A 25,736-nucleotide genomic window follows, 5' to 3' on the forward strand; every position below is an offset into this window, starting at 1 on the left:
GGATGAATCATAATTCAACCAGCTTTGCAGTGGCTTTCAAATGTTTAGTAGGCTGTCACTCAGCAAGACTATTTTTTATTTTTTATTATGTCCATAAAATAGGAGTGGTAATGCTGGGGGCAGGGGGTGTTCTTCAAGGTACTGTATTACCTCTCTGCTCTTGTACAAGGACTTATTTTTTGGGCTATCACCTTTTTTCAGAAGAGGTCAACTTCCTGGTAGTGTCTGCAGGATATAGTTTAAGGAATTTAGTTCAGTATTAACAAAACTGCTAACCCATGGCAGTGTTTCTTGACCTACAGATTGGCTTCAGTGAGCAAAAAGAGGATAATCAATGCAGACTGAAATAAACATTCACTTCTTGTTATAGTACATGTAACACCAGACTTCCACATTTTATCTCCTTAAATCCCCTTCATCTTTCGTGGGAAATCCCTTCCTCTTCATTGATCTCCATCCTGTTTTCTCTTCTTGACTCAGGGCAGTCCCCTAGCAGCCTGAACTTACAGAACAGGTGCTGAGTTCAAAAGCTATCATTTAATATTGAGTAAACTGTAGCAGTGGTGGCTAGAAAATGGCGTTGATGTTTGGTGAGGATTACACAAAAAGGTCCCCGTGTTCCACCAAGCTATGGGCCCTAGAGATGGTCTTTTTGTTAAGAGGGCATGTGGCTCACTGGAGGAGGAAACCATTTGCTCCTGCAGAGAGTTGCTGCAGTTCCATATTCTAAAGCATGAGTCACGGATGTCTTTATGATTACACATCCCTCCTAGCATCTGAGGAATAAACTTTACAGAAAAGGAAGTTAAGAGAAAACAGAAGTGTGAATAACTGCTAATGGTGCTCCCTGGCTCCATTCCGTCTGCCATTTCATCATACATAAAGCGGGTAGGTCAGAGATTCCTTTCCTGGCAAATAAGTGGCAACATATGTTTGAAACAGTGAATGGAAACTATAGGGCGAAAATGACAGGCATATGGCAATAGGAAGGCAAGGGAAAATTTGTTGCCCTAATGTGAGCCACATAATTGGTACACTCTGCCATTGAAAAGCTGTTTTACTTTAAAATGTCTGCATTCCCCATTAGTACATTTCTGTATGTGGAATGTACATATTTTCTAGTTTTTTTTTTTTAATTATTTTCCTGAATAGCAGTTTCCCTAAACTGTGTGGATGCATATAGAATCTTTGAGAGAAATATTCTCAAGGAAAAGAACCTGGCAAGGAAATAAGGACCTTTTATTAAGATTGTAAAAACAAAAAGTGAGGAAGTAGTTAAGAGCAAAACTTTGAAGGGCATTGGACAGAGTAGTAGGCTCCAAATTAATGTCTCCAGGGGTGTTCTTTTAAATGATAATTCTAGAGTGACAGTGTTTATGATTCTTTTGCCATATCAACTAAATCTTTTCTCAGTGAGGTTTGAGAGTCTATAAAGTACCTATGGATGGGGTTTGATGTTTTGTTTTTGTCCTGCAATCTATTCACAATGTCTAAAGTAATCATCACAGGGCCTTTACAGAAAAAGTTTGATGATCTCTTCTAACAGTTTTAACAAGGAATGCATGAAGTTTGTCAGAGTACAATTGGTACATGACAGTAAATAATTGCATATAGTATGTAACAGTGCATAAATATAGTTCAAAACAAAACAACTGAAAGTTTGGCTTAATATATCTCAGCTAATTTATGTTCATTTGCCTGATACCAACTTTTGGATTCTCCAAACTAGTTCTCTTTTTTCATCTTTTTCTTTTTTTAATTTTTTAAAATTTAATTTAAAATATACAAGTTCATGTATTTCATATATGCATAGTAAGAAACATACTAGTTCTTGGGGCTGGCGCCGTGGCTCACTTGGCTAATCCTCTGCCTGCGATGCTGGAATCCCATATGGGCCCCGGGTTCTAGTCCCAGTTGCTCCTATTCCAGTCCAGCTCTCTGCTGTGGCCCGGGGAGGCAGTGGAGGATGGCCCAAGGCTTTGGGTGCCTGCACCCATGTGGGAGACCAGGAAGAAGCACCCTTCTCCTGGCTGCTGATCGGTGCAGCACACCGACCGTAGGGGCCATTTGGAGGTTGAACCAAAGGAAGGAAGACCTTTCTCTCTGTCTCTCCCTCTCACTGTCTGTAACTCTGTCAAATAAATAAATAAATAATCTTAAAAAAAAAAAAAAGAAACATACTAGTTCTTTTTGGTTCCTGAGTAGTCTATGTTCTGCAAAGATTAATATTATTGCCTAAGACAAAGGCATACCTTTTAGAGTACTAAGGTGATGTGTATTTGAGATGGAAATCTAGAATAGTCCAAGTAAAAAGCCAAAGTTGTATTTCTGAGGTTATTGGAAAGTTCTGAACTGGTTACTTTAGTTCCCCACATAATTTTTCCCTTATTTTACCTAGCCTAGAAGGGGAATGTCCAGGTTGGGTAATGAGGGTTTTAGGGGCTTTTGGAAGAGAACTTCATCTGCAGAGAACATATGCTGAATTACATGTAGCAAAGCAAACAACCATCAGACTTTCCAGTGCTCACAGCTAAATGAACTTCTCCTTGTTTCTAATCAGAATGAATAATTAAGTCCTGGCTGTATTAAGGAAACATATCCTTTCTTCAATTCTGACTCCTCAAACTAATGGAAAATGTAATATTCTAACATTTTTTTCTTTCTCAAGTTAGCTCACATAATTTCTAAATAAACTTATCTAAGTTATTATATTTTCAAAAAAGAGGGAAACAGGCAAAGGAAGGCTTGGTTTAAGTGTAGCTTATTTGAGAATTTAGATGTGATGTATTTGTGTTGAGTTTGAGTGTTAAAATGTTTTTTAAGGAAGAAACTGCATTTCTATATTGTGGATAGTATTATTTTTAGAAGTGTGTTGAGGGAATATGGGATAAAAAATTTCAAACTAATTGTATTGCACAGAATTACAAATTTCTTAGGCCTGGATTTACCCTGGTTCTTTAAGTCCAGTCTCATCTTTTCCGTTGTCTTCCTTTATAAATGGAAACCTGAGAAAAACAGCTAAATTAAATTTTTCTATTGTAGTAAAACATTTTCACTTGGGCTTTTGACATGTACATACTCACTTTAAAATGTATTTGTGTTTTCTACATTATCCTTGCAGTTTTGTTTTAATGTCCCTTGGACCATCATACAGGAATACCAGAAGAAAGTACCATTAAATGAGATATATTTATGAACACTGAATCTGAATCTGAATCTGAAAGACTTACAAATGTAGGTACACTTAACCTACTCTCTTGTTAGATAATAGTATTAATACAAATCCAAACTCTGTTGCTATTTCATATCAAGAAGGCCTGAAAAGTAAAAGCACTTCTTTTTTTGTAAGGCCTTAAAGATAGACACAATGAATATATTTCAGTTACATTAGATGGAGATTTATATTTATGCATTTATTTAGAGGCTAAAACTGAGAATTCATTCCATGTAAAAATATTTTTTGAAAGAAAAGTTTTTGATGTTTATTGATCTTTACTTTGCATTTATATAGAGTGTTCAATCTGTAGTCCTGGCCAAGTGGTTAAGGCTTTAGACTAGAGTGTTCGATTTTATTTTGAACAGAACATTTGGTTATAATTTTCATAAACATATTTCTGATTTTAAATACTAAGTTATTATAATTTGTGATTGGGTCATTTTTTTAAAAGATTTATTTTATTCATTTGAAAGGCAGAGTTGGAGAGAGAGAGAGAGGAAGAGTCAGAGAGAGAGAGAGAGAGAGAGAGAGAGGCAGGCTTTCCATCCACTGGATCACTCCCCAAATGCTGCAAATGCCAAGGCTGGGCCAGCTTGCAACCTGGAACCAAGAACTCCATCCATGTCCCACATGAGTGGCTATCTTCTACTCTGTCTCCAGGCACATCAGCAGGAAGTTGGATCAGAGGCAGAACAGCCAGAACTCAAACAAGCATTCAGATACAGGATGCTGTTGTCACAAGTGGAGGTTTAACCTGCTGTGGCACAACACTGGCCCCCTTAATGCACATTTCTACATTGTGCTGACCTAGACTCCCTGTGTTTGCCTCTTGAGCTCTTCGTTATACAATATCCCCATCATTCCCTCTTATCTATAAACCAGGATGGTGAGAGTACCTCCATCATGGGGCTGTTATATTACATGAGTAACATCCTGTGAGTGCTTAGATTAGCATGCGCATACAATAATTATTCAACTAGTTAGCTATTCCTAGTACAGTTCTAAGGTGCTATCTGGTATTCTGGATATATTAGATCTTTAGGACCTAATGTTAGAACCAATTTCTTAGGATTTTAGAATGAAATGAGTATGGATATATATGCACATCAAAGCTTTTTGAAAGGTTAACATGCTTTTTTAAGATTTAATTATTTATTTGAAAAAGTTACAGAGAGAGTGGAGAGAGACAGAGAGATCTTCTATATGGTAATTCACTCCCCAAATGGATGCAATGGCCAGGGCTGGGGCAGGCCAAAGCCAGGAGCCAAGACCTTCTTCTGGGTTTCCCACATGGGTGCAAGAACCTAAAGGACTTGGGCCATCTTCTGCTACCTTCGCAGGCATATTAGCAGGGAGCTGGATTGGAAGTGGGGCAGCTGGGACTTGAACTGGCACCAATATAGGATGTGGGCACCATAATCAGTAGCTTAACCTGCTGTACCACAGCACCAACCCCAGTAACATGCATCTTGAACAGTGTTTCACATATAGTAGATGCTGAGTAAATATTTATAGAATGAATTAATTTAAAATATTTTACATATAAAATGGTGATAACATTCTTTAAAATTTGTTATATACTTTCATTTGGGAACACACACAGGAGGGGAGAGAGAAAGAGGAGGAAAGATGGAATGAGAAGGGAGGGGAGGGAGAAGGAGGAGGAGAAGGAGAAGAAGATCATCTTATATCCATTGGTTCAATCCCCAATTGCCCTTCCATAGCCAGTACTAGACAATGCCAAAATCAGGAAGCAGGAACTCAGTCCAAGTCTCCCACGTGGGAGGCAGGAAGCCAACTACTTGAGCTGTCACTTGCTTTTTCCCAGGATGTACATCAGCAGGAAGCTGGAATTGAAGTAGAGCCAGTACTTGAACCCAGGCACCCTAATAAGAAATGTGGGCATCCCTAATGGCATCTTAACTGCTGTGCCAAATACCTTCCCCCAGTGATGTCATTCTTAAAATTCATAACAAGTAAATTATCAGTAAATGATGTCTTTCTTAAAATTTTTAACAAGCAAATTCTGGAAATGAAAATTATGCAGTTTTCTTCAGTTGGAACAGAGCATCCAACTCACTGGTATTAATGAGGTAGGAATAACAAAGATGGTGATGATGATGTCAGTAACAGCTACACGAATTTCTAGTGTATATTGTATGTAAATCACTATTCTCAACATCATACACTGATACATATTAATTCATTAGTCTTTAAAATGACCTTATTATTATTATTATCTACATTGAATAGATATAGAAACTGAATCTCTGAAGAGTGATAAATAATTAGGATTCAAAACCCAGGAAATTTGGTCCCAGAATCTTTGTTATTAATTTTGTTAGAAATAAGCTATAATTTCATTACTTTGTCTAAACTTCCCCAAGTTGATGTTTTTCAGAACTTCTTTAAAAGTCTGAATGTGCCCATCATTGCCTCACTCATCCTGTCTCTATTCTCCCCTCTTCACCAGTCTAAAGCACTCATATTCAAGCTGGGCTTCACTTTGGAATTCTCTTGAGGACCCTTCGGTAACATTATGGCTAAACTCTCAGAGATTCTGACTTAATTGGTGTACTCTGGACAATAGGTCACTGATGATACTAATGTGTGACAAGAGTTTTAGAAACACTAGTCTAAAGGAAAATAACTTTGCCCTAAGCCCCAGAGTGTGCCTGAAGTGATAGGCATGGAAGTAGTACCTCTATGATACCGAACCTTGGAGCATCCAGGAACTGAAACTCAAACAAGCACTTTCTTCTTGTTGAAAATTATAAAGGCATGTATTAAATACTGGGTAGAAATTCAGGGTTTCATTGGGTTTGGAATTTACTGAAGGATTGTACTGTAAATACTATTATTTTAACTTGTTCAAAAAAGAAATACAATATTTATTATTAGCATTAAACCTTTAGCACTGCTTTAAGGATTGGACATTAGATGGCTGTTAGATGTTCAGGAAAGTGCTGTGGTTTAGAAGTTTAAACCACTGCCTGCCGCATCGGCATCCCATATGGGCACTGGTTCAAGTCCCAGATGTTCTACTTCCTATTCAGCTCCCTGTTAATGCACCTGGGAAAGCAGCAGAAGATGGCCCAAGTGCTTGGGCCCCTGCCACCTACGTGGGAGACCTGGAAGAAGCTCCTGGCTCCTGGGTTCAGCCTGGCTCAGCATCGGTTATTGCAGACATTTGGGGAGTGAACCAACGGATGGAAGCTGCTCTTTGTCTCTCCTCCTCTCTGTATCTCTGTCTTTCAAATAAATAAATAAATCTTAAAAAAAAAATGTTCAAGTCTGGCACCGTGGCTCAATAGGCTAATCCTCCGCCTGCAGCGCCGGAACACCGGGATCTAGTCCCGGTTGGGGTGCCAGATTCTGTCCCGGTTGCCCCTCTTCCAGGCCAGCTCTCTGCTGTGGCCCGGGAGTGCAGTGGAGGATGGCCCAAGTGCTTGGGCCCTGCACCCCATGGGAGACCAGGAGAAGCACCTGGCTCCTGGCTTCGGATCATCGTGGTGGCCGGCTGCAGCACGCCAGCTGTGGCGGCCATTGGAGGGTGAACCAACGGCAAAGGAAGACCTTTCTCTCTGTCTCTCTCTCTCTCACTGTCCACTCTGCCTGTCCAAAAAAAAAAATGTTCAAAAAAAATTTAAAAAAATAAAAATGTAACCCTATAACCTAATGCCATATGTTGGGATAGCCTAATAAATCTTATCTCCTTCAAAAAAAAAAAAAATGTTCAAGAAAGAGAGTGGGTGTTTAACTTAGTGGTTAAGATGCCCACATTCCACATCAGAGTCCCTGGGTTTGATTTCCTCTCTGGCTCCTGATCCCAGCTTTCTGTCCATGCAGATTTTGGAAGACTGGTGTTTGCTCAGGTAATTGGATTTCTGCCACCCAAGTGGGATACTTGGATTGTTTGTGCCCAGCTCCATGTTTTGGCTCCAGCTCAGTACTGGCCATTGTAGGCATTTGGAGAGTGAATGAACAGATGGGAGCCCTGCGTCTCTTCATTCTCTCTGTCTCTGTTTCTCTCTGCCTCAGAAAAACTTTAAAAATAAACATGTTTAGAAAAGTGTTGTTTTGAAGAACAAAATGGCTAAAAGTTGGAATTGGATGGTACATTTCTTTAGGGATACCAATTTGTGCACAAAGGAGAAGAGTAGTTTGATTTTACTAAACTGTTTAGGAAAATTGATAATTATTTCAAATGTTTATGGTTTACTGTCTCAGAAGATTAATGCCAAATCCTCAAAAATGTAGTGACGAGTGGTGACTCATTTTAGCTCATGTCAAAACAATGCACTTTTGTAATTTTCCTGTCCCTGGAGAAGCTATTAAACACTAAACAAAATGCCTCAGAGAGAAACTGATTGTCTTAAATTATGTACTTTTTGCTTGGCTATTAGCCAGATGTTCATCAGGAAAGCTCACTGTACATCAAGGCCTATGATTTGTACTGACAATGACACTGCACAGTTTACACTGCTTAAATATCAGCGAAGTGTATTCAAAAGTTAAATAGTCAAAAACACAGCTCAACTTCTTTACATAAACAATTTGTGTAACTCTTCTCTCAGCCAAGTGGTTTTTCCTTTGTTAAACTCTAGACAGGATGTACGTATTGGATAAGGTATTTTTCTCTGCATTATCTTGTTGATAAATAGCAGAGATTCCAGCAGGCGTAGGAACAGTCTAACATACAAACGTACACACACTCACACACATACACACACATGCACACTTGCTTTTTAAAGATTTATACACTTGATTCTGTTTAAGTAGAACAACTTGTCCACACCAGAGCATAGCATAATATTTTGCATGTAGTAGATACACAAAATATATGTATGGCTAGTATAAATGATGACAATGAAGTAAACAAAACACAGTGAGTGTCTTTGTTGCTAATTTCTTATGTTCTGTCTGCCAGTATTATATGAGGTCTCACAAGAATCATTGCTAAGCCAACTACATTTTATCTTTTAAGAAAAAAATGCTTAAGTGACTAGCTTGCTTTCACTGACCTCCTAAGAAAGTGGGCGTTTCTATGATGCTGGATTTGACATTGTTAAAAGATACTTCTGTCAGTATAATTGACTCTTGATATTATGCAAGTCATTCTTAGTACCATGTGGCATTTTTTTTGAGAAGGAATTTGGGGACATAGTCTCCTTTCAGCCAAAAGTATGGGGTTACCCATGACACTTTATATCACATCTAGTACCTAGGAAAGAGTACGTGCTCATTAGATATTTGTTGAATTGAACAAATATTAATTTCCTCACTTCTGAAGATAATCAGTTTCTCGGAAGTAGTTCCATGAGAGGATGTGGAAAACATAGTGAAAATGAAATACCTTCAGGTGATTCTATAGTGTGGTGATAGGTTATCATTGCTAAGGAAGTTATCCTGATATATAAGGATATCTAGCTGTCACCCCATGCTAAGATAGGAAATTGTTCGTGTAGTAATTCAAACTGTATCTGAAGACTTTGGATTTCAGTCAGTTGTTACTAATGTATACTGACCAGCTGGAAGCATTACAAGTCAACAATGTGCTTGTCAGGAAGCTATTTACACTGAATCTATAGCATCTTATTTTTTATTAAAATGGGGCATATCCACTTGTTGCATTTTCCACCATTCTAGTTACCTGTCCTGAAAAGGTTTGAATAGAGTTTGGAGGTTTCGCACAAGCATAAATGAATGGTAACAAGATTATTTCCATTTCTGAAGGTAGTTTAAGGTTTGTTTTGTAAATTAGGATAATTGGAAAAGAGGTATGATTAAAGTCTCTAAAATCAGAAGCAGTGTAGCAGGACAAACACACTTGTTTACTCAAACCTGGAACTGTTAGAGGTTCAAATGAAACGCGATATCTCATGATTAAGCATATAAACCAATGGTCAAACTTCTGAGTACATTTTTCTCTTCCCTGTCCATCTCTGCTCTGTGTCCTAATGCGCATTATTGATCTCCTTAGATCTCAGTTTCTTCATCTGTAAAAGACTGTTAATAATAGCACCTATTTCCTAGGGTTGTTATGAGGATTAAGGGTTAAGAGGACAGCACTTAAACAGTGACCAGCATATGGTAAGCACCATGTGTATACCTACTTTTATGTACCTGTACACAGATATGCATCATATGCAAAGTATTTGCCATATTAGGGGACTAAAAAAAATATATGCTTAGAGGATTTTTGATAGATTTATGGGTGAATCCAAAATTGGCTACTAGGAGTCATTTATCTTTCAAGGTTGCATTATCACGGGTTTCTGTACACAGCATTCTTTGCGTGTGAACATGACAAACAGGATCGTGCAATGACTGGGTCAGTGACCTAACTCAAAAATGTGTAATTCTTGTACTAAGATGCTTCACACAGAAAACTATACAACACTATTCTTATTTCTCAGGCTTAAAAAAATGATAAAGCTGGAGTCTTCCAATGCTTCATGTACTTGTACTAATTTGTCCTAAATGAAAAACTCTTCCTCTGGTAATAGAAAAGTATGGCTTCAAGTAATAGAAACAAGCCCAAGCTAATTGAGTTAAGCAAGATACTTTTGGCAAGAAAAAGCAACTATTGAGATAGCATCTTGTTTTTCCAAGCAAACAGTCCCACTTCAGAGTTTGATTGGACCTTAATCTGCTTACCTGGTTTGAGTTGCCCAGATTTTAGACAAGCACTCTACATTTCTGGCAACAGGGAGTGTGATGAATGTTTTTGTTACTGTTGCTCTTAATGATAAGTGTGTGGTTTTTATTCTTACTGTAAACAAAGGTCTTTAAGGGCCATAGACCAGATTCTTTCATCATTAGAGTATGCTTATTTTGTTATTTCCATTATTTGCTAATATTTTTGTTCCTAATCTCAGAATAGATCTTTCAGTAGGGAAAGAAAAACATTGCTTTCCAATCAAACATTCATAACCAGTAGAACCTGCCTGCTAAAACTACTTTGTTTCTGTCAAACCGGTGTTTTGGGCACTGACATTTTTGTATAATCAAATTAAAATAGGGCTGTTAATAATGTATTTCACATACTTCTTTAAAATAGGATATTCCATTAAAATGAAATAAAAGCCTTCCAAACATTATTTTTTCATAGTTTTTGATATATTTCTATTCTAAACCTAGTCATCCTTGAGGCTTCCTTGCTTTTCTCTTGTATTCTTTTTTTTTTTTTTTTTTTTTTTTTTTTTTTTTTTGACAGGCAGAGTGAACAGTGAGAGAGAGAGACAGACAGAAAGGTCTTCCTTTGCCGTTGGTTCACCCATCAATGGCCGCCGCGGCTGGCGCACCGCGCTGATCTGAAGCCAGGAGCCAGGTGCTTCTCCTGGTCTCCCATGCGGGTGCAGGGCCCAAGGACTTCGGCCATCCTCCACTGCACTCCCGGGCCACAGCAGAGAGCTGGCCTGGAAGAGGGGCAACCGGGACAGAATCTGGCGCCCCGACCGGGACTAGAATCCGGTGTTCCGGCGCCGCTAGGCGGAGGATTAGCCTATTGAGTCATGGCGCCGGCCCTGTATTCTTTTTCTTTATGACTGATTATTGCTTCTCAGTAATCTGTAGATTCGTGCTTGTTTCAGCTACCCATCATTGTGTGTAGTGACTATCTCCTCCTTGCCTCCCACACCCACTGTCTTCTCTGGGACTTGGCTGTATTCATCATCTCTTATCCCAGCATCTTCAATCTCAGTTGGCTCTTTCCCCTCAATTTCACTGCTTCTGCAGTTGAACAGCCTCTCTCTTCCCTTCCAGTCCCTAGCAAAGCTCTTGAAAGCATATTACCACGTTCAGTGCTTCCACATCCTCTCCACCCTCTGTTGCTCTTTGAAGATTGGTGTCAGTGTCAATCTTTTAAAATTGTTCTCTCAGAGGTCACTGGTGAAGTCCTCATTAGATTCAACAGGCTTCACTCTGTCTTGATCTTCTGCTATGTCTCTGTGTCAGTAAACAAACACAGTTCAATGTCTACCACTCCTTGAAATTCTCTCTTTGGCTTCCAAAACGCTGAGCTCTCAATTATCTTTCTGAATCACAAATTGCTTCTTTTTTGGCATCCTTGACAGCTGTTTCTCTCTTCTTAGCCTCTGAATGTAGGCATTTTCTAGGGCAATCCAGCCCTTTGCTTTTTTTTTTTTTTAAACAGCCATAGTTAGAGACAGAGAAAGCTCTTCCTTTTCCGTTGTTTTGCCTCCCCCCCCCCCCCAAATGGCCGCCATGGCCAGCACACTGTGGCCTGCATGCTGTGCCGATCCATAGCCAGGAGCCAGGTTTCATGCCACCGTTTTCATGAAGCCATTTCTTATCTCCTAATCAGTGATCACCCCTATTTCCACCACCTGAATGCTTTTCTGCTTGCATCTGAAAGCAGGGGTCGTGGCCAGTGCCATGGCTCACTAGGCTAATCCTCTGCCTGCGGTGCCAGCACCCCGGGTTCTAGTCCCGGTTGGCACGCTGGATTCTGTCCCAATTGCTCCTCTTCCAGTCCAGCTCTCTGCTGTGGCCCAGGAAGGTAGTGGAGGATGGCCCAATTGCGTGGGCCCTGCACCCACAAGGGAGACCATCCTGGCTCCTGGCTGCAGATCAGTGCAGCGCACCGGCCGTAGCGGCCATTTGGGGGGTGAACCAATGGAAGGAAGACCTTTCTCTCTGTCTCTCTCTCACTGTCTAACTCTGCCTGTCTAAATAAATACATGAAAGCAGGGTTCGCTTGTGTGACAAAGTGCTTTGCTTTGATATAATGCCTTTGGAATGCACTCAAAAAGTATTTTACAATGAATGAATAGATAATTAGATAAGTGATTTTTTTCAGATGCTGAAACAGTTTATTGAATTTTTTTTTTTTTTTTACAGTCAGAGAGAGAGAGGCAGAGAGAGAGGTCTTCCTTTGCCATTGGTTCACCCCCAAAAATGGCCCCTACGGCCGGCCCGCTGTGCCGATCCACAGCCAAAAGCCAGGTGCTTCCTCCTGGTCTCCCATGCAGGTGCAGGACCCAAGCACTTGGGCCATCCTCCACTGCCTTCCCAGGCCACAGCAGAGAGCTGGACTGGAAGAGGAGCAACCGGGACAGAATCTGGTGCCCCAACCGGGACTAGAACCCGGGGTGCCGGTGCCGCAGGCAGAGGATGAGCCAAGTGAGCCATGACGCCGGCCCAGTTTATTGAATATTAACAATTGTTGATCTGGTCATGAAGTGAGTATAGCCGATATTTTAAGCTCTGTCCACACTGGGTCTGTGCCTTCTCTGGTGAGTTTCTGTCTGACTCAGCAGTTCTGAATCGGCAAGTTTGCTGTGCTATATCACTTTCTTCTTCCATAACAGCTCATGCAGCTGAATATGTTGTTACTAATTTCTGACATGATATGATCATGACCTAATTTGATCTTTCAGCAACTGAGACATTTGTAACTGCTATGTAGTAAGCAGAAGTTTGTGTGGGAAAAAGAGATGCTATTTTCTATTAGAAGCAGTTGATTGGTCTTAGATAACTATGTGACAACTGACTTCATTTGTGTTCTCTTGGCATCTTAGTATAACAGTTGGACCATACTTGAGACTCCATTGTGTTCCCACATCCAAATGTTACAGTTGGAGATTCTGATTCAATATGTTTATGGTTGGGCCCAGAATCTGCTCTTTTCAATTTCTCCCCTGATAACTATGATGATCACTACTTAGGCTTGGGAATCCCTAGTAGACAAATGTTAAGAGCTCATATTTGAGAGTCAGACCCAAGTCCTAATTTTCCTCTGCGGTTGCAAGCAGTGTAAACTTGGGAAAATTAATGTCCTCGAGCTTCAGCATGGTATCCTAATATTATGTGAACAATAGTATCTTCCTTAAAAGATGTTGTGATGATTAAATGAGATAATCTAGCTCAGATGCTTGGCACAGTTGGACAGTAAACACTTAGTAAAACATAACTGTTGTTACTGTTATTATCACTAAATATCAAATTCTCTTTTATATAAAACATGTTTGAAAGGCAGAGTTACAAAGAGAGAGAGAGAGACAGAGAGGAAGAGAGAGAGAGATTGATCTTACAACTACTGGTTCATTCCCCAAATGTCCACAACAGCTAGGCATGTGCCATCTTGAAGCTAGTAGTCCAGAACTCCACCCAGGTCTCCAATGTGGATAGCACAAACTCAAGTATTTGAGTCAGCATCTGCTAAGACTAGATCCCAGGCACTCTGATATGGAATGCAGGTGTTCCGAGTGATGGCAGCTTAACCTGCCATGTTACAGTACCCGTCCCTGTCAAAATTTTTATAAGGGATCTTTTTCTGTATTATTTTTTAATGGAATTCACATAATAAAGTTTACCATTTCTAAAAAACAAGCATTCATGTCCTGTGGGTGTATGATTATGTATTTTCTTAGTGGGGTTTTAATTAACCTAGAAGTTCTAATTGAAATTCTTTATTTTTTAAAAGATTTATTTATTTATTTTGAAAGAGTTATAGTGAGAAGGAGAGGCACACACAGAGAGATAATCTTCCATCTGCTGGTTTACTTCCCTGATGATTGCAACAGCCTTGGCTGAGCCAGGCCAAAGCCAGGAGCTAGGAACTTAACCTGGGTCTCCCACAGAGGTGGCAGGGATCCAAACACTTGGGCCATCTGCTGCTGCTTTTCCTAGTCCATTAGCAGGGAGCTGGAGTTGAAAGTGAAGCAGCCGGGACATGAACTGGTGCCATATGGGATACTGGTTTCACAGGTGGCAGCTTTACCTAATTTGCCACAGTGTCAGCCCCTATTTAATTAAACTTCTATGTAGATTATTCTGACCCTAGTTCTTGTTCATAAATAGTTGACCAATTAAGGACTTATTTACTTATTTGAAAGGCAGAGTTACAAAGAGATAGAGAAAGGGAGAGATCTTCCCTCTGCTGGTTCACTTCCCAAATGGCTGCAATGGCCAGAGCTAGGCCAATCTGAAGCTGGGAGCCAGGAGCTTCTTCTGGGTGTCCCACATGGGCAGGGGGCTGAGGCACTTGGGCCATCTTTTACTGATTTTCCCAGGCCATTTGCAGCGGGGTAGACCAGAAGTGGAACAATCAGGACACCTGCTGCCCATTGGGATGCTAGTGTCACAGGTGGCAGCTTTACCTGCTATTTTACAGTGCCAGCCCCCTCTATACTTTTTTAAAAAAAAATTTGGAGAACTGTTACTCTGTGTGTGTGTACATGTTTATGTGCATATGTATGTATGAATGAACTGTTACAAAAATACTTACCTGGAAAGTTTTAAGATAATATGTTCTAATGCAGCATTTTTCAATCAAGTAGTTAAAGTGTCATAATTTAGTTATAGGAAGTTTAGGCGAGCCACCTATTTCCAACTCTGATCTCTCCTAATAAAATTAATTCTCCATTTGACTGAATATGGAACAGAGGATACAGAAGTACTCTGAGCTTAGTTTTGATGGTACTACTACTAAAATGAACTGAGTTTTGGTGTGTGTTTGTGGGGGTGGTATGCATGCAGGCTTATGTGTATTTCAGATGTCCAAGGAATGGTCAAGAATCCTTGAAATAGGGTGAAGAGACTGAGGATGGGGAAAGTCACAGGATCAAAAGGTTTTTTGTTCCTCTCTCATGTGCTACAGCTATTTGTTATAAATTTATTTCCAAGATCAACAGTGAATGATGAAAATTCAAATTTTGGAGCATAAATACTTGTTCATGTCAGGGGCAAAAAGATTTGTTTTAACTGAAGCAGATATTCTCTTGGAAAAGAGAATAAGTAGACTCAACTGAAGAGTCTTTGAAGAAGTAATAATACGGCTAATACTGTGGTGTCAGTAAAGGAATTTATAATCTTTGGGTCATGCCTTAAGCTGTACAGTTTAAGAAGTCTGTATAAGAGTTAACTCTAGTTAACTTAAGTAACTTTGATGTATATTTTGCCACATTTTTATTCTATTTGTGTTCCTCTGCCTATTAAATTCTCACATTGCCTGGAGAGTAGGTGATGAGAACTATCGTCTATAACCCCTTTCCTGTTCTTTCACTTGAGTGAACCCTTCACACTCAGAGTCCATTTATCACTGTCAGCAAGAGCTGTCATCATTGACCATAATGAATTAGAAATTTCAGATCTTTGGGCAAGAGGAGAATTAAGACATAAAATGTTAATTAAGAATCTGATTAGTTAATAGTTAAAGACTTCAGTTTATGGTCGACTTAACCTCATTGCTTTTTTTCTATTTTTAAAGATTAATTTATTTATTTGAAAGACAAAGTTACAGAGAGGCAGAGGCAGAGAGAGAGAGAGAGAGAGAGAGTCTTCCACCCACTGGTTAACTTCCCAGATGGCCGTAACAGCCAGAGCTGAGCCGATCTGAAGCCAGAAGCCAGGAGCTTCTTCCAGGTCTCCCACGCTGGTGCACAGGCCCAACGCCCTGGGTCAGCCTCTACCATTTTCCCAGGCCGTAGCAGAGAGGTGGATTAGAAGTATAACAGCCAGGGCTCTAACCGGCACCCATATGGGACGCCAGCACTGCAGGCGGCAGCTTTACCTGCTGTGCCATACTGCCAGCCCCTTTGCTCTTTGAAGAATTAGGTCTTCTTAGTTCTCCAGAACCCATGAAAAATTCTTAATAGTGTTGATTTCTATAAAATTTCTACTCTTTGACTCACATGAGCTTAAATTTTATCTGAATACCTGTGTGAATTTCAAAGGCTTAGGGAGGATTAAAAGACTATAAAAATTTAAACAACTTCATCCAGTGGGCAAGTTTACCTAAATGTGTCATCGAATGTCTCAGTTTTCTGGTTAGAAAACCGGTTTGGGACAGACTGATTCACACTGTCAACTTATAGAATGCAAGCACGTTCAGAATGTCTTGCCAAGACTATTGCAACCAAAACAGTTCTATGTGCTTTTAGAGGTGAAGCATTTCTTTTCTGTACTAAATCTCCCTATCACTTAGAGATTTCAAAGGAGACAAACACATCTCTTTACAGTTTGGTGCTGGGTGAGTTGCTAGGTGTATTCTATATCCATGACAACTTGCCAGTTTTCAAGAAATAATTTTTAAAGAAATCAGAACATTGCCAAATAGCCCTTGTATTGATAAAAGTAATAGTCTAGTATTTTGAAAACTATCCTCATATGTAAATAAAAAGATTACTAGATTTATATTTCACTTTTGAACCATAGATATTAAATTCTTCACTCATAGTTACCTATGTTCTTCTCAAATAGCTCTCATGCAAAGAAGAAGATGCAAAGAAATGTATGTCATTTTTCAGATGGGAGCATCAACACAGAACTTACGTTATTTTTTTTTCCTCAGTGTTGCCTATTGCATACTTAAAGGATAGCCAAAAACAGTGGTATTCTCTAAGGTTAGCTGAGTAGCTCTTTGCAAGGATGAAAAGATGGAGATTGGAATGTTTTCTTGGCAGAGCTCAGTGTACAGTTAAAATAAATAAATGCTCCTGTTCCTTTCTCTTTTCCAGTTGGTTATATCTCATTGCCATTTGTTCAAATGTTGCTGTAATTAGCCAATTTTTAGACAGGCAATAGGGATTAGGTAACATAGTATACACCCACACCTCCCCTTCTGATATTTAGAATAAAATGAGATTTATTTTTCCATTTGCTTCAGCCAAATGGAAGTGTATTTTTTCCAGTCCCATTTTTCTATAAAGTAAGTTTTTATCAGGAAGCTGTATAGTATTGGATAATGTAAAATTCATTTCTAAAGAGCCTTGCCCTATTTGATGTTTTGCTTATAATGGTTTTCTGGTTATTTTTGATGCCATTGTTGTTGTTACTATTATAAAATTCTTGCCAAATTTGATCCTAGGTACATCTGACATAAAGCTTTATATACACTGTGAGTTTCTCTGAGAAACTATGTTGACATATTTCTGCATAACACAAGTCTCATGGGCATAGGATAAAGGGGAAATCTAGGGTTGTGGCACACAAGGTCAGCATGCCCTGACCCTACTGCAGTCATCTTCAATAAAGACTTACTTCCACACACTTGGCTTTTTTCATCTCTTACCTGTGCGTGCAGTTCTCTGCTTGTTTAGATTTACTCTTCCTTCAAGCTAATTGCTGCCTGCTGGGAAGCCTTCACATTTTCTCAGTGCATAACTAATGCAGATCCTTGACCACTCTTGTACATGCCTACGTTACAGCTTACGATGAATTACCTCATACTATTATTATTATTATTATGCTTTCTATCAAGGCCTCAAACATAGGACTCATGTTGTCTTCACTAACTTTTTTCCTAGTTTTTAGTCCTGTGCACAGTGTTAGGTCATATGAATGTCAATGGAACGAATAACTCTGTAATAAATATGCCCATTTTTATTTTCAAATACAGTAAAAATGCCCTCTTTCCTCCACCTCCGCAGCAAATAATCATTTGCCTTTCATCATTTCTCTGAGTAAATGTCCTATTTACCTATTGTCATGTCCCTATCCCTTCATTCATGTTCATATTAGAAGTCCTTCTTTCTAAAGTGTTAAACCAGCAGTCATTAGATACATCCATTATTATTAATAGTCTTATGTCTATTGTGTTGATCATGCAAATCAATGAAGTTTTATCTATATAGACCCTTTCAGTTTTATTCAGCCATTAAAAGGAATTGAAGTACAGTTACATGTTACAAAATGGATGAACTTTGAAAACATTTTGCTAAGTGAAAAAAGCCAAACATAAAAGTCTACTAATGTGGTTATGTTTACGGTAGATGTCCAAAGTAGGCACACCCATACAGCCAGAAATATCTTGGGAAAGGAGTCTCTAACGCCTGAGGAGTGACTGCTTCATTGCACTGGGTTTTTTTCTAACTGATGAATAGTATTCCTTTACTACATTTACCAAAATTTTGGTTTGCATACATCAGCTGATGAACAGATGGGTTATTTCCATTATTATGAATAATGCCACAGTTAATATACATACATAAGTTTTTGTGTGGATCTATGTTTTCACTTCTCATGGGTCTATAAATAGGAGTGGAATTTCAAAGTTATATAGTCTGCATAGAAACATAACCTCAAACTTAGTTTCTCCTGCTATACAGTCACCATGCATCATTTCTGTGATCAAAAAGCTGTAGGGGGAGAACCACAAACCTCAGTAGCAGCGAACACCAGCTTGATGATGTCTAATTCAAACTGTTTGGATACTACCTACCTGGAGTCCCCACTTTGGATACCAGTTGCGATCCCCAGGTTTTTTCCACCTGTGCTTTAGAACAACCAGCTACAAATTGAGGTTCCCTCAATCCCCTCCTTGGGTTTGATTGATTTGCTTTAGGAATTCACAGAATTCAGGGGACCACATTTACGGTTTATTATCAAAGATAATACAAAGGTTACAAATGAAGAGATGCATGGGGGGAGGCATGTGGGAAGGAGAACAGAGCTTTTATGCTCTCCTGGGTGCACCACATCCAGAAACCACCATGTGTTCAGCTATCCACAGCTCTCCAATCTCTGTCCTTTTTTTTTTTTTTTTTTTTCTAGAGACTTCATTGCATATCCTTGATGGAAGTATGAGCAACCATAGAGAAATGTGATTGGACAAAAAAGATGTGATCTAATGTAGCAGACTGATTAGGGAGACTGTGCAAGGCCTGTCTGTTCAGATTCATCATGGCCTTTCCGTGCAGCTTTCCTACCTCTCAGGAATGGAGCAGGATTCCTTCTGAAATGGAATTTTTATACTGTTCTTTTAGACAGTGAAGGTCGAGGAATTTCTTTATGTCCAGCTACAGTGCTTTATGGACAGACAGGAAATTAGAGTTTCAATGACCTGCCTTGGGGAAGAAAAATTCTTGTTTCTGTGGCCTGCCTCTGGGAGTCAGTTGTGATCCATGAACTGGACAAAAACTAAAAGATCATCTCATAATGTTATACATGTGACTCCCAAAATGGATATGTTGCAATGCTAACCAACACTGTGATGATATTAGGAAATGGGGCCATTGGGAGTATCTTGGTCATGAGATTAGAGCACGCATGCTATTAGTGCCTCTATAGGAGTTGATTTACATTTTTCCCCCTTTGTTTACCAAATGAAGATACAAGAACACAACAATTTGCCAGCTAGAAAATGACCCCCATTGGTAACTGATGATCCTGGTCCTGTGAGCTCAGACTTCCAGCCTCCAGAACTGTGAGGAATAAGTTTCTGTTTACAGATGACCTAGTCTCTAGTACTCTGTTACAGCAGCCCTAACAAAGATAATAATTCAGTTCATAACTGATGATTTACCAGGATGTATTTCAAAGCATCTGCACTTTTTTATATTTCTATCCATGAGCATATGACAGTTCTGTTCTCCACATCTTTACCATAGCTTGCTATTACCTTTGAATATACTTGGTGAGTGTGAAGAGATACCATTCTGTGGTTTTGATTTGAATTTTCCTAATGGCTCACATAATATTGAGCATCTTTTTGTATATTTTTTGGCCATTTGTGTGTCATATTTAGAAAACTATCTGTTCAGATCCTTTGCCAATTTTAGTATTTCAATCCCTTTCCTTTTTATTGTTGATTTGTAAGAGGCCTTTATATCTTCTGGATACAAGCCCCCTATTAGATATATTACTTGCAAATATTTTCTTTCATTCTGTGCGTTGACTTTTCACTTTCTTGATAGTGTCCTTTTAAGTTCAAAAGTTTTAAATTTTAATGATATGCAGTTTTTCATTTTTATTGCTTGTGCTTTTGGTGTCATAGTTAAGAAAACTTTGTCTAATCAAGGTCATAAATATTTATTTCTAAATTTTCTTCAAAGTGTTTTATAAATTTAGTTTTTGACGTTTTCTTTTTTTAATTTATGGATTGTTTCATTTGAAAGGCCGAATGACAGAGATAGGGTGGGGAGACAGAGACAGAGGTCTTCCATCCACTGGTTCACTCCACAAATGGCTGCAAGAGCTGGGGTTAGATGAGACTGAAGCCAGGAGTTAGGCATTCCATCTGGGTCTCCCATGTGGCTGGCAGGACCTCAAATACTTGAGTCATCATCCACCATTCTTCAGGTGCTTTACCCAGGGCTCAGTTCAGCACCATTTTGAGTTGATTTTTAAATACAGTGTGAGATAGGGATGTAAGTTCATTGCTTTACATGTGGATGTCTAGTTTTCCAGCACCATTTGTGAAAAAACTGTTGTCACCCTCTCATTGAATTGTCTTGGAATATGTTAAGTGACTATCAACATGAAAGTTTTTTCGGTAATCTTTAATTCTGTTCCATTGATCTATTTGTCCTTTTGCCAAGACCAAACTGTCTTGATTACTGTAGCTTTGTAGTAACTTTTGAAATTGGAAGCTATGAATCATTCAGCTATGTTTTTCTTAAGACTATTTTGGCTATTCATGAGTCTCTTGAATTTCTGTATAAACTAAAATCTGCATATCAATTTCTGCAAAGAATTCAGCTACATTTTAATAAAAGATTGTATTTCACCTATAAGTCACTGTTTAGAAAAACAAAGGTACCAAAATTAATCTCTTTCTGAAGGAAAGTTGAAATTAAGATGCATTTAAAAGTCATCAACCATCTGGGGTCCGGCTCTGTGACGCAATTAAGTTAATCCTCCACCTGCGGAGCTGATTTGGTGCAGCTCCAGCCATTGCGGCCATCTGGGGAGGGAACCAATGGAAGGAAGACCTTTCTTTCTGTCTCTCCCTTACTGTCTGTAACTCTACCTTTCAAATAAATAAAAATCTTTTTAAAAAAAGTCATCAACCATCAATTCACTGAACAGTATTTAATAGAAAAAATAAAAATATGCAGTGTAAAGCTCATATAGTGGCCTAACTAAACAAATTGCATCTATAAATTGGAAATATAAATGGAGTAATATGAAGTAGGAAGAGTGTAGTGTGATTATATATATATATATTTTTTTTTTTTTTGACAGGCGGAGTGGACAGTGAGAGAGAGACAGAGAGAAAGGTCTTCCTTTGCTGTTGGTTCACCCTCCAATGGCTGCCGCGGCTGGTGCGCTGCGGCCGGTGCACCGCGCTGATCCGATGGATGGCAGGAGCCAGGTGCTTCTCCTGGTCTCCCATGGGGTGCAGGACCCAAGAACTTGGGCCATCCTCCACTGCACTCCCTGGCCACAGCAGAGAGCTGGCCTGGAAGAGGGGCAACCGAGACAGAATCCGGCGCCCCGACCAGGACTAGAACCCAGTGTGCCGGCGCCGTAAGGCGGAGGATTAGCCCAGTGAGCCGCGGGGCCCGCCAGTGTGATTATATTTACAAATTACTGATAGATACTTAGAATAATTTTTTAGAGAAATACACAAGAAGCCATTTGCTAATAGGCTACCTATGGACAGTAGAAAATGAGAGGAAGTCTGTAATTTTCATTTTATACTTTTTTTTTTTTTACGTAAGCTAAATTTTTTTTTTAACTTTTATTTAATGAATATAAATTTCCAGTGTACAGCTCATGGATTACAATGGCTTCTCCCTCCCATAGCTTCCCTCCCACCCGCAACCCTCCCCTCTCCCGCTCCCTCTCCCCTTCCATTTGCATCAAGATTCATTTTCAATTCTCTTTATATACAGAAGATCAATTTAGTATAAAGATTTCAACAGTTTGCACCCACATAGAAACACAAAGCGAAACATACTGTTTGAGTACTAGTTATAGCATTAAATCAAAATGTACAGCACATTAAGGACAGAGATCCCACATGAGCAGCAAGTGCACAGTGGCTCCTGTTGTTGACCCAACTAATTGACACTCTAGTTTTTGGCGCCAGTAACCATCCTAGGCTGTCGTCATGAGTTGCCAAGGCTATGGAAGCCTTCCAAGTTTGCCGACTCTGATCATATTTAGACAAGGTCATGAAAGACAGAGTGAGGATAGTAACCAATGATCCTAAGAGTGGCATTTACCAGGTTTGAACAATTATACAGCATTAAGTGGGGAAGAGGACCATCAGTACACACAGGTTGGGAGTAGAGCCATTGGTGGTAGAGTAGAGGTTATGATTACAAAGGAATGAGGCCCAAGTGCACTAGACAGGGCCTAGAACAAAGGACAGAGTCATTATTAGAGGAGCTAAGAAAGGTGCTGTCTAAGCTACAAGTAATTTTTCTGATTGAGAGGCAAATAGAACCTGATAGAAGGGGCTTGATAGTAATCTGGTGGGCTTTAGGCCTTGAAATTCAGAGGTCCAGACCTATCTATCTCTTCACATGGGGTATATCCTAAGGGAGGTGTGAACCTCCTAGGGGAAGGCGCTCTGTTGACTTTCATTACTTGGCTGGCCTGGGAGGAGAGCTGGCCAGGTAAAGGCAGGGGGCATCTCTAACAAGCAATTTACAGTTCTGCCTGCAATGTTGCTGACCCTACTTGACCATCCCCTCAGCTGCAGTGGTCACTTTGGAAGTTGGGCTGAGTGAAGGGCTTTTCAGCTTAGAGCCAATAAGATCTGTGGCTCTGACCTGGGCATCCTTCGACTCCAGGGCAGGTCCATTTCCAGTGATCCAACTCTTGGCAGAGCTGCCAGGGCTCTTCACAAGCTGACTTCTGCTGAAGCCCAGGCTTACCACATTGAAAGCCACTGCAGTGGACTGGCCTGTTGGGTCTCCTTGAGGGCAGATCACTGTACAGATCAGCCATTAATAGGCCTGCCACCCATTGCTTCTGATGCCGAGCTTTCTTTTCCTCCTGGTTTGTGTTAAAGCAGACCAGAGGATGCAAGTCAAGGGAGTGCCCACAGACTTTAAGTTTAGGTTCCTATGGACTTTTTCCAGCCACTTTTATTGTATTCAGTACTTTGGGATGGCTCTGTAAACAGATGAAGCCAATAATGTATTAACAGTACCAACTGAGAGAAAGTATGGTTAACTGAGGTTACTAAAAACAAAAAGCAATTCAAATCAATTGGCAATCTACAAAAAGAGTTAAAGATTTTAAAAGCTATTATTAAAATTGCTATATTGGTCTATTATGCATTTTATACTTTTCTATTAATTTAAATTTTCTAATGTAGGGGTACTTCATGGATATTCTGACAAATTATGCATGAATTTCAGAATATTTAGCACCAAAGTAAACATCATTTAATTCCATTTTTCTATACATTTTTTAAGTATCCTCATAGTTTCATGTGTTTATATTTATTCATTATTTTTCTAATTATTTCAAAGCCTTATAAAAGTAGAGATAATAGTATAATGAAACCCTATGTGCCCCTCATGCAGTTGCTGTAATTTTCAACTCTTGTTCTGTCATCTATCTCCTCTACCATTCTTGTGCTCCTCTACTCCATATTATTTTGAAGCAAATCCAGCACAGCATTTCATTTGAAAATACCGAATTTATCTCTAAGAGATAGGACCTTTTTTTTTTTTTTTTAGTACACAACCAAAATGCTATCAACATACAAAATATTAGGAATAATTTCTTCTTAATATCATCAGATATCCCAGATAGTGTTCAAATTCTCTGTTCATTCTTCTGCTGTATATCACTCTCACACTTTTTCTTATTTTCTTTTTTTTTTTTTAAAGATTCATTTATTTATTTGAAAGTCAGAGTTACACAGAGAGAGAAGGAGAGGCAGAGAGAGAGAGAGAGAGAGGGAGAGAGGGAGGGAGGGAGGGAGGGAGGGAGAGGTCTTCCATCCACTGGTTCACTCCCCAAATGGCTGCAACAGCCAGAGCTGGACCAATCCAAAGCCAAGAGCCAGGAGCTTCTTCCAGGTCTCCCACGTGGATGGTGGGGCCCAAGGACTTGGGCCATCTTCTGCTGCTTTCCCAGGCCATAACAGAGAGGTAGATCAGAAGAGGAGCAGCCAGCACACCAACAGGCGCCCACATGAGATGCTGGCACTGCAGGCAGCCGCTTTACCTGCTATGCCACGGCACCGGCCCCTCTTTTTATTTTCTAGCAGTATCCTCATATTAGGAGTCTAGTAAAACCATGCATTAAACCTTATGGAAATGTCTGAATTTCTTTTAACATATGAATTTCCCCTCTGTTCTTTGTCCCCGTACACATTATTTATTAATGAAATCGTGTAGTTTTTCACACAAAATTCTCGCTATGTAGAGTTTGCTGGTTGCATTTCAGTGATGTAATTTTCTTTGTTTTATTTTTACTATCTTCTCTAGGGTATATGGGACCATGAGTAATTTTTATATGTATATATACTTGAATTTGAAGAAGTCAGATGTTTCTATTTGCACTGAGCACTGTAGAAAAGATAAAAATTCATGACTATAGGTCAACAGACAGGAAGAATAACAATTATCTATTCTTGCCATGAAAAGCCAGGCACCTGCCTTTGTAGAGAGGTCTCTACCAAACCATTGAGGCATTGGAAGTCCCTATAGCTGCTGCTAGACAATTTCAATCCTGTTAATGGCTATGGCCAGGGTCTGAAATACATTTATTCACTAATTAAATATATATTGGCATTCTTTCCTAAATGCTAAAGATAAACAAAACAAGATACCTCTGGTCTCATGGAATTTACACTTGAATGAGGAAGATAAGGCACACAAGAAGTGAAGATCACGAGATCCATTTTGGCTCCACTTCTAGTGCTGCTCTCTGATGTCTCATGTTGAGGGCCTGCCTTCCAGTGCTCATATTTTTGTTCAGTACTCATTTTCCTTTACTAGTTTCCAAGAACAAATTTTTTTCTCTTTTCTCGTCATACTATTCTACTCTCAAAAACTAGATTCCTGAAGACTAGTTTCATTTCTAGATCATCTACATCATGTCATTCTTTTATGCTTATTAGTAAAACTGAAGGAATCAATCAGAAAGCTGTCTGGATGTCCCTGAACTTTGCCATTTGTCAAGGTCTCCACCATTCCCCTTTCATATACTGCCAACCTGCTATTATTTTTCACCATACCTTTCTGACTCCTGAAACACTCCTCTCCAAATATGTTATAGTTTGGAGATAATTTTAGCAAAAATACTTATTAAGTAATAGAGCTTGTGTGAGAAAGTTTGAATCCAGTATCATCATTTAGTAAAAGAGGAATTTGACCTTATTTGTGAAAAACTGTAAGTAAGCTTCACTGGAATTACCTGTGTTTGCACACTGTGTACACATGTGTGTGTCATTCCTGACCACCCTAACCTGTTGGTCGTTGAGAGGGCTCACAAGAAAACTTCATTATGAAACCACAAATTTCCTTAACTTTCTGAGGTTTCTTTCTGAAACTGGAAGTGAGAAGTGACTGCTCTGCAACTTTTCTGAGCAAACAAAATAAATCCAGGCTAGGGGGGAAAAAATGAGCTTATTCAGAGGAGACAGGGAGGCATGTGTCAAGATTGAACTGTTCCAGCCAGAAGAAAATGCAGTTCCTGCCATTCAGAGGCTATGCAGGATGCTTTGTTATTATGAAGGCATGCCTCACTCAGAATTCAACATAGATTAAATTAAGGAGCGACCCCCGCCCCAACATTTTGTTATGCTGTGCCTCTTACTATGTTTATTGATAAAAATCTTAGCACTCAAAAGAGCAGTGAG

The 25,736-nt window shown here is 39.4% G+C and overlaps 1 protein-coding gene across 7 annotated transcripts in view; it reads left to right on the forward strand.

The window, feature by feature from the left end:
* COL8A1 (collagen type VIII alpha 1 chain) overlaps nt 1–25,736 on the forward strand; it is a 603,924-nt gene that overhangs the window by 276,311 nt on the left and 301,877 nt on the right. The window contains exon 1 of one of the 7 annotated variants that reach the window (XM_062206878.1): nt 823–888. The exons of 5 other annotated variants lie outside the window; for them this stretch is intronic. In XM_062206878.1, coding sequence (XP_062062862.1) covers nt 838–888 — 51 coding nt within the window. In that variant the 5' untranslated portion in view covers nt 823–837. Of the gene's footprint in view, nt 1–822; nt 889–3,147; nt 3,235–25,736 lie in introns of those variants that run through there. One more of the 7 variants, XM_062206886.1, reaches the window with a different exon arrangement.

The sequence above is a fragment of the Lepus europaeus genome, chromosome 2 (assembly GCF_033115175.1).
Source record: "Lepus europaeus isolate LE1 chromosome 2, mLepTim1.pri, whole genome shotgun sequence".
NCBI lineage: Eukaryota > Metazoa > Chordata > Mammalia > Lagomorpha > Leporidae > Lepus > Lepus europaeus.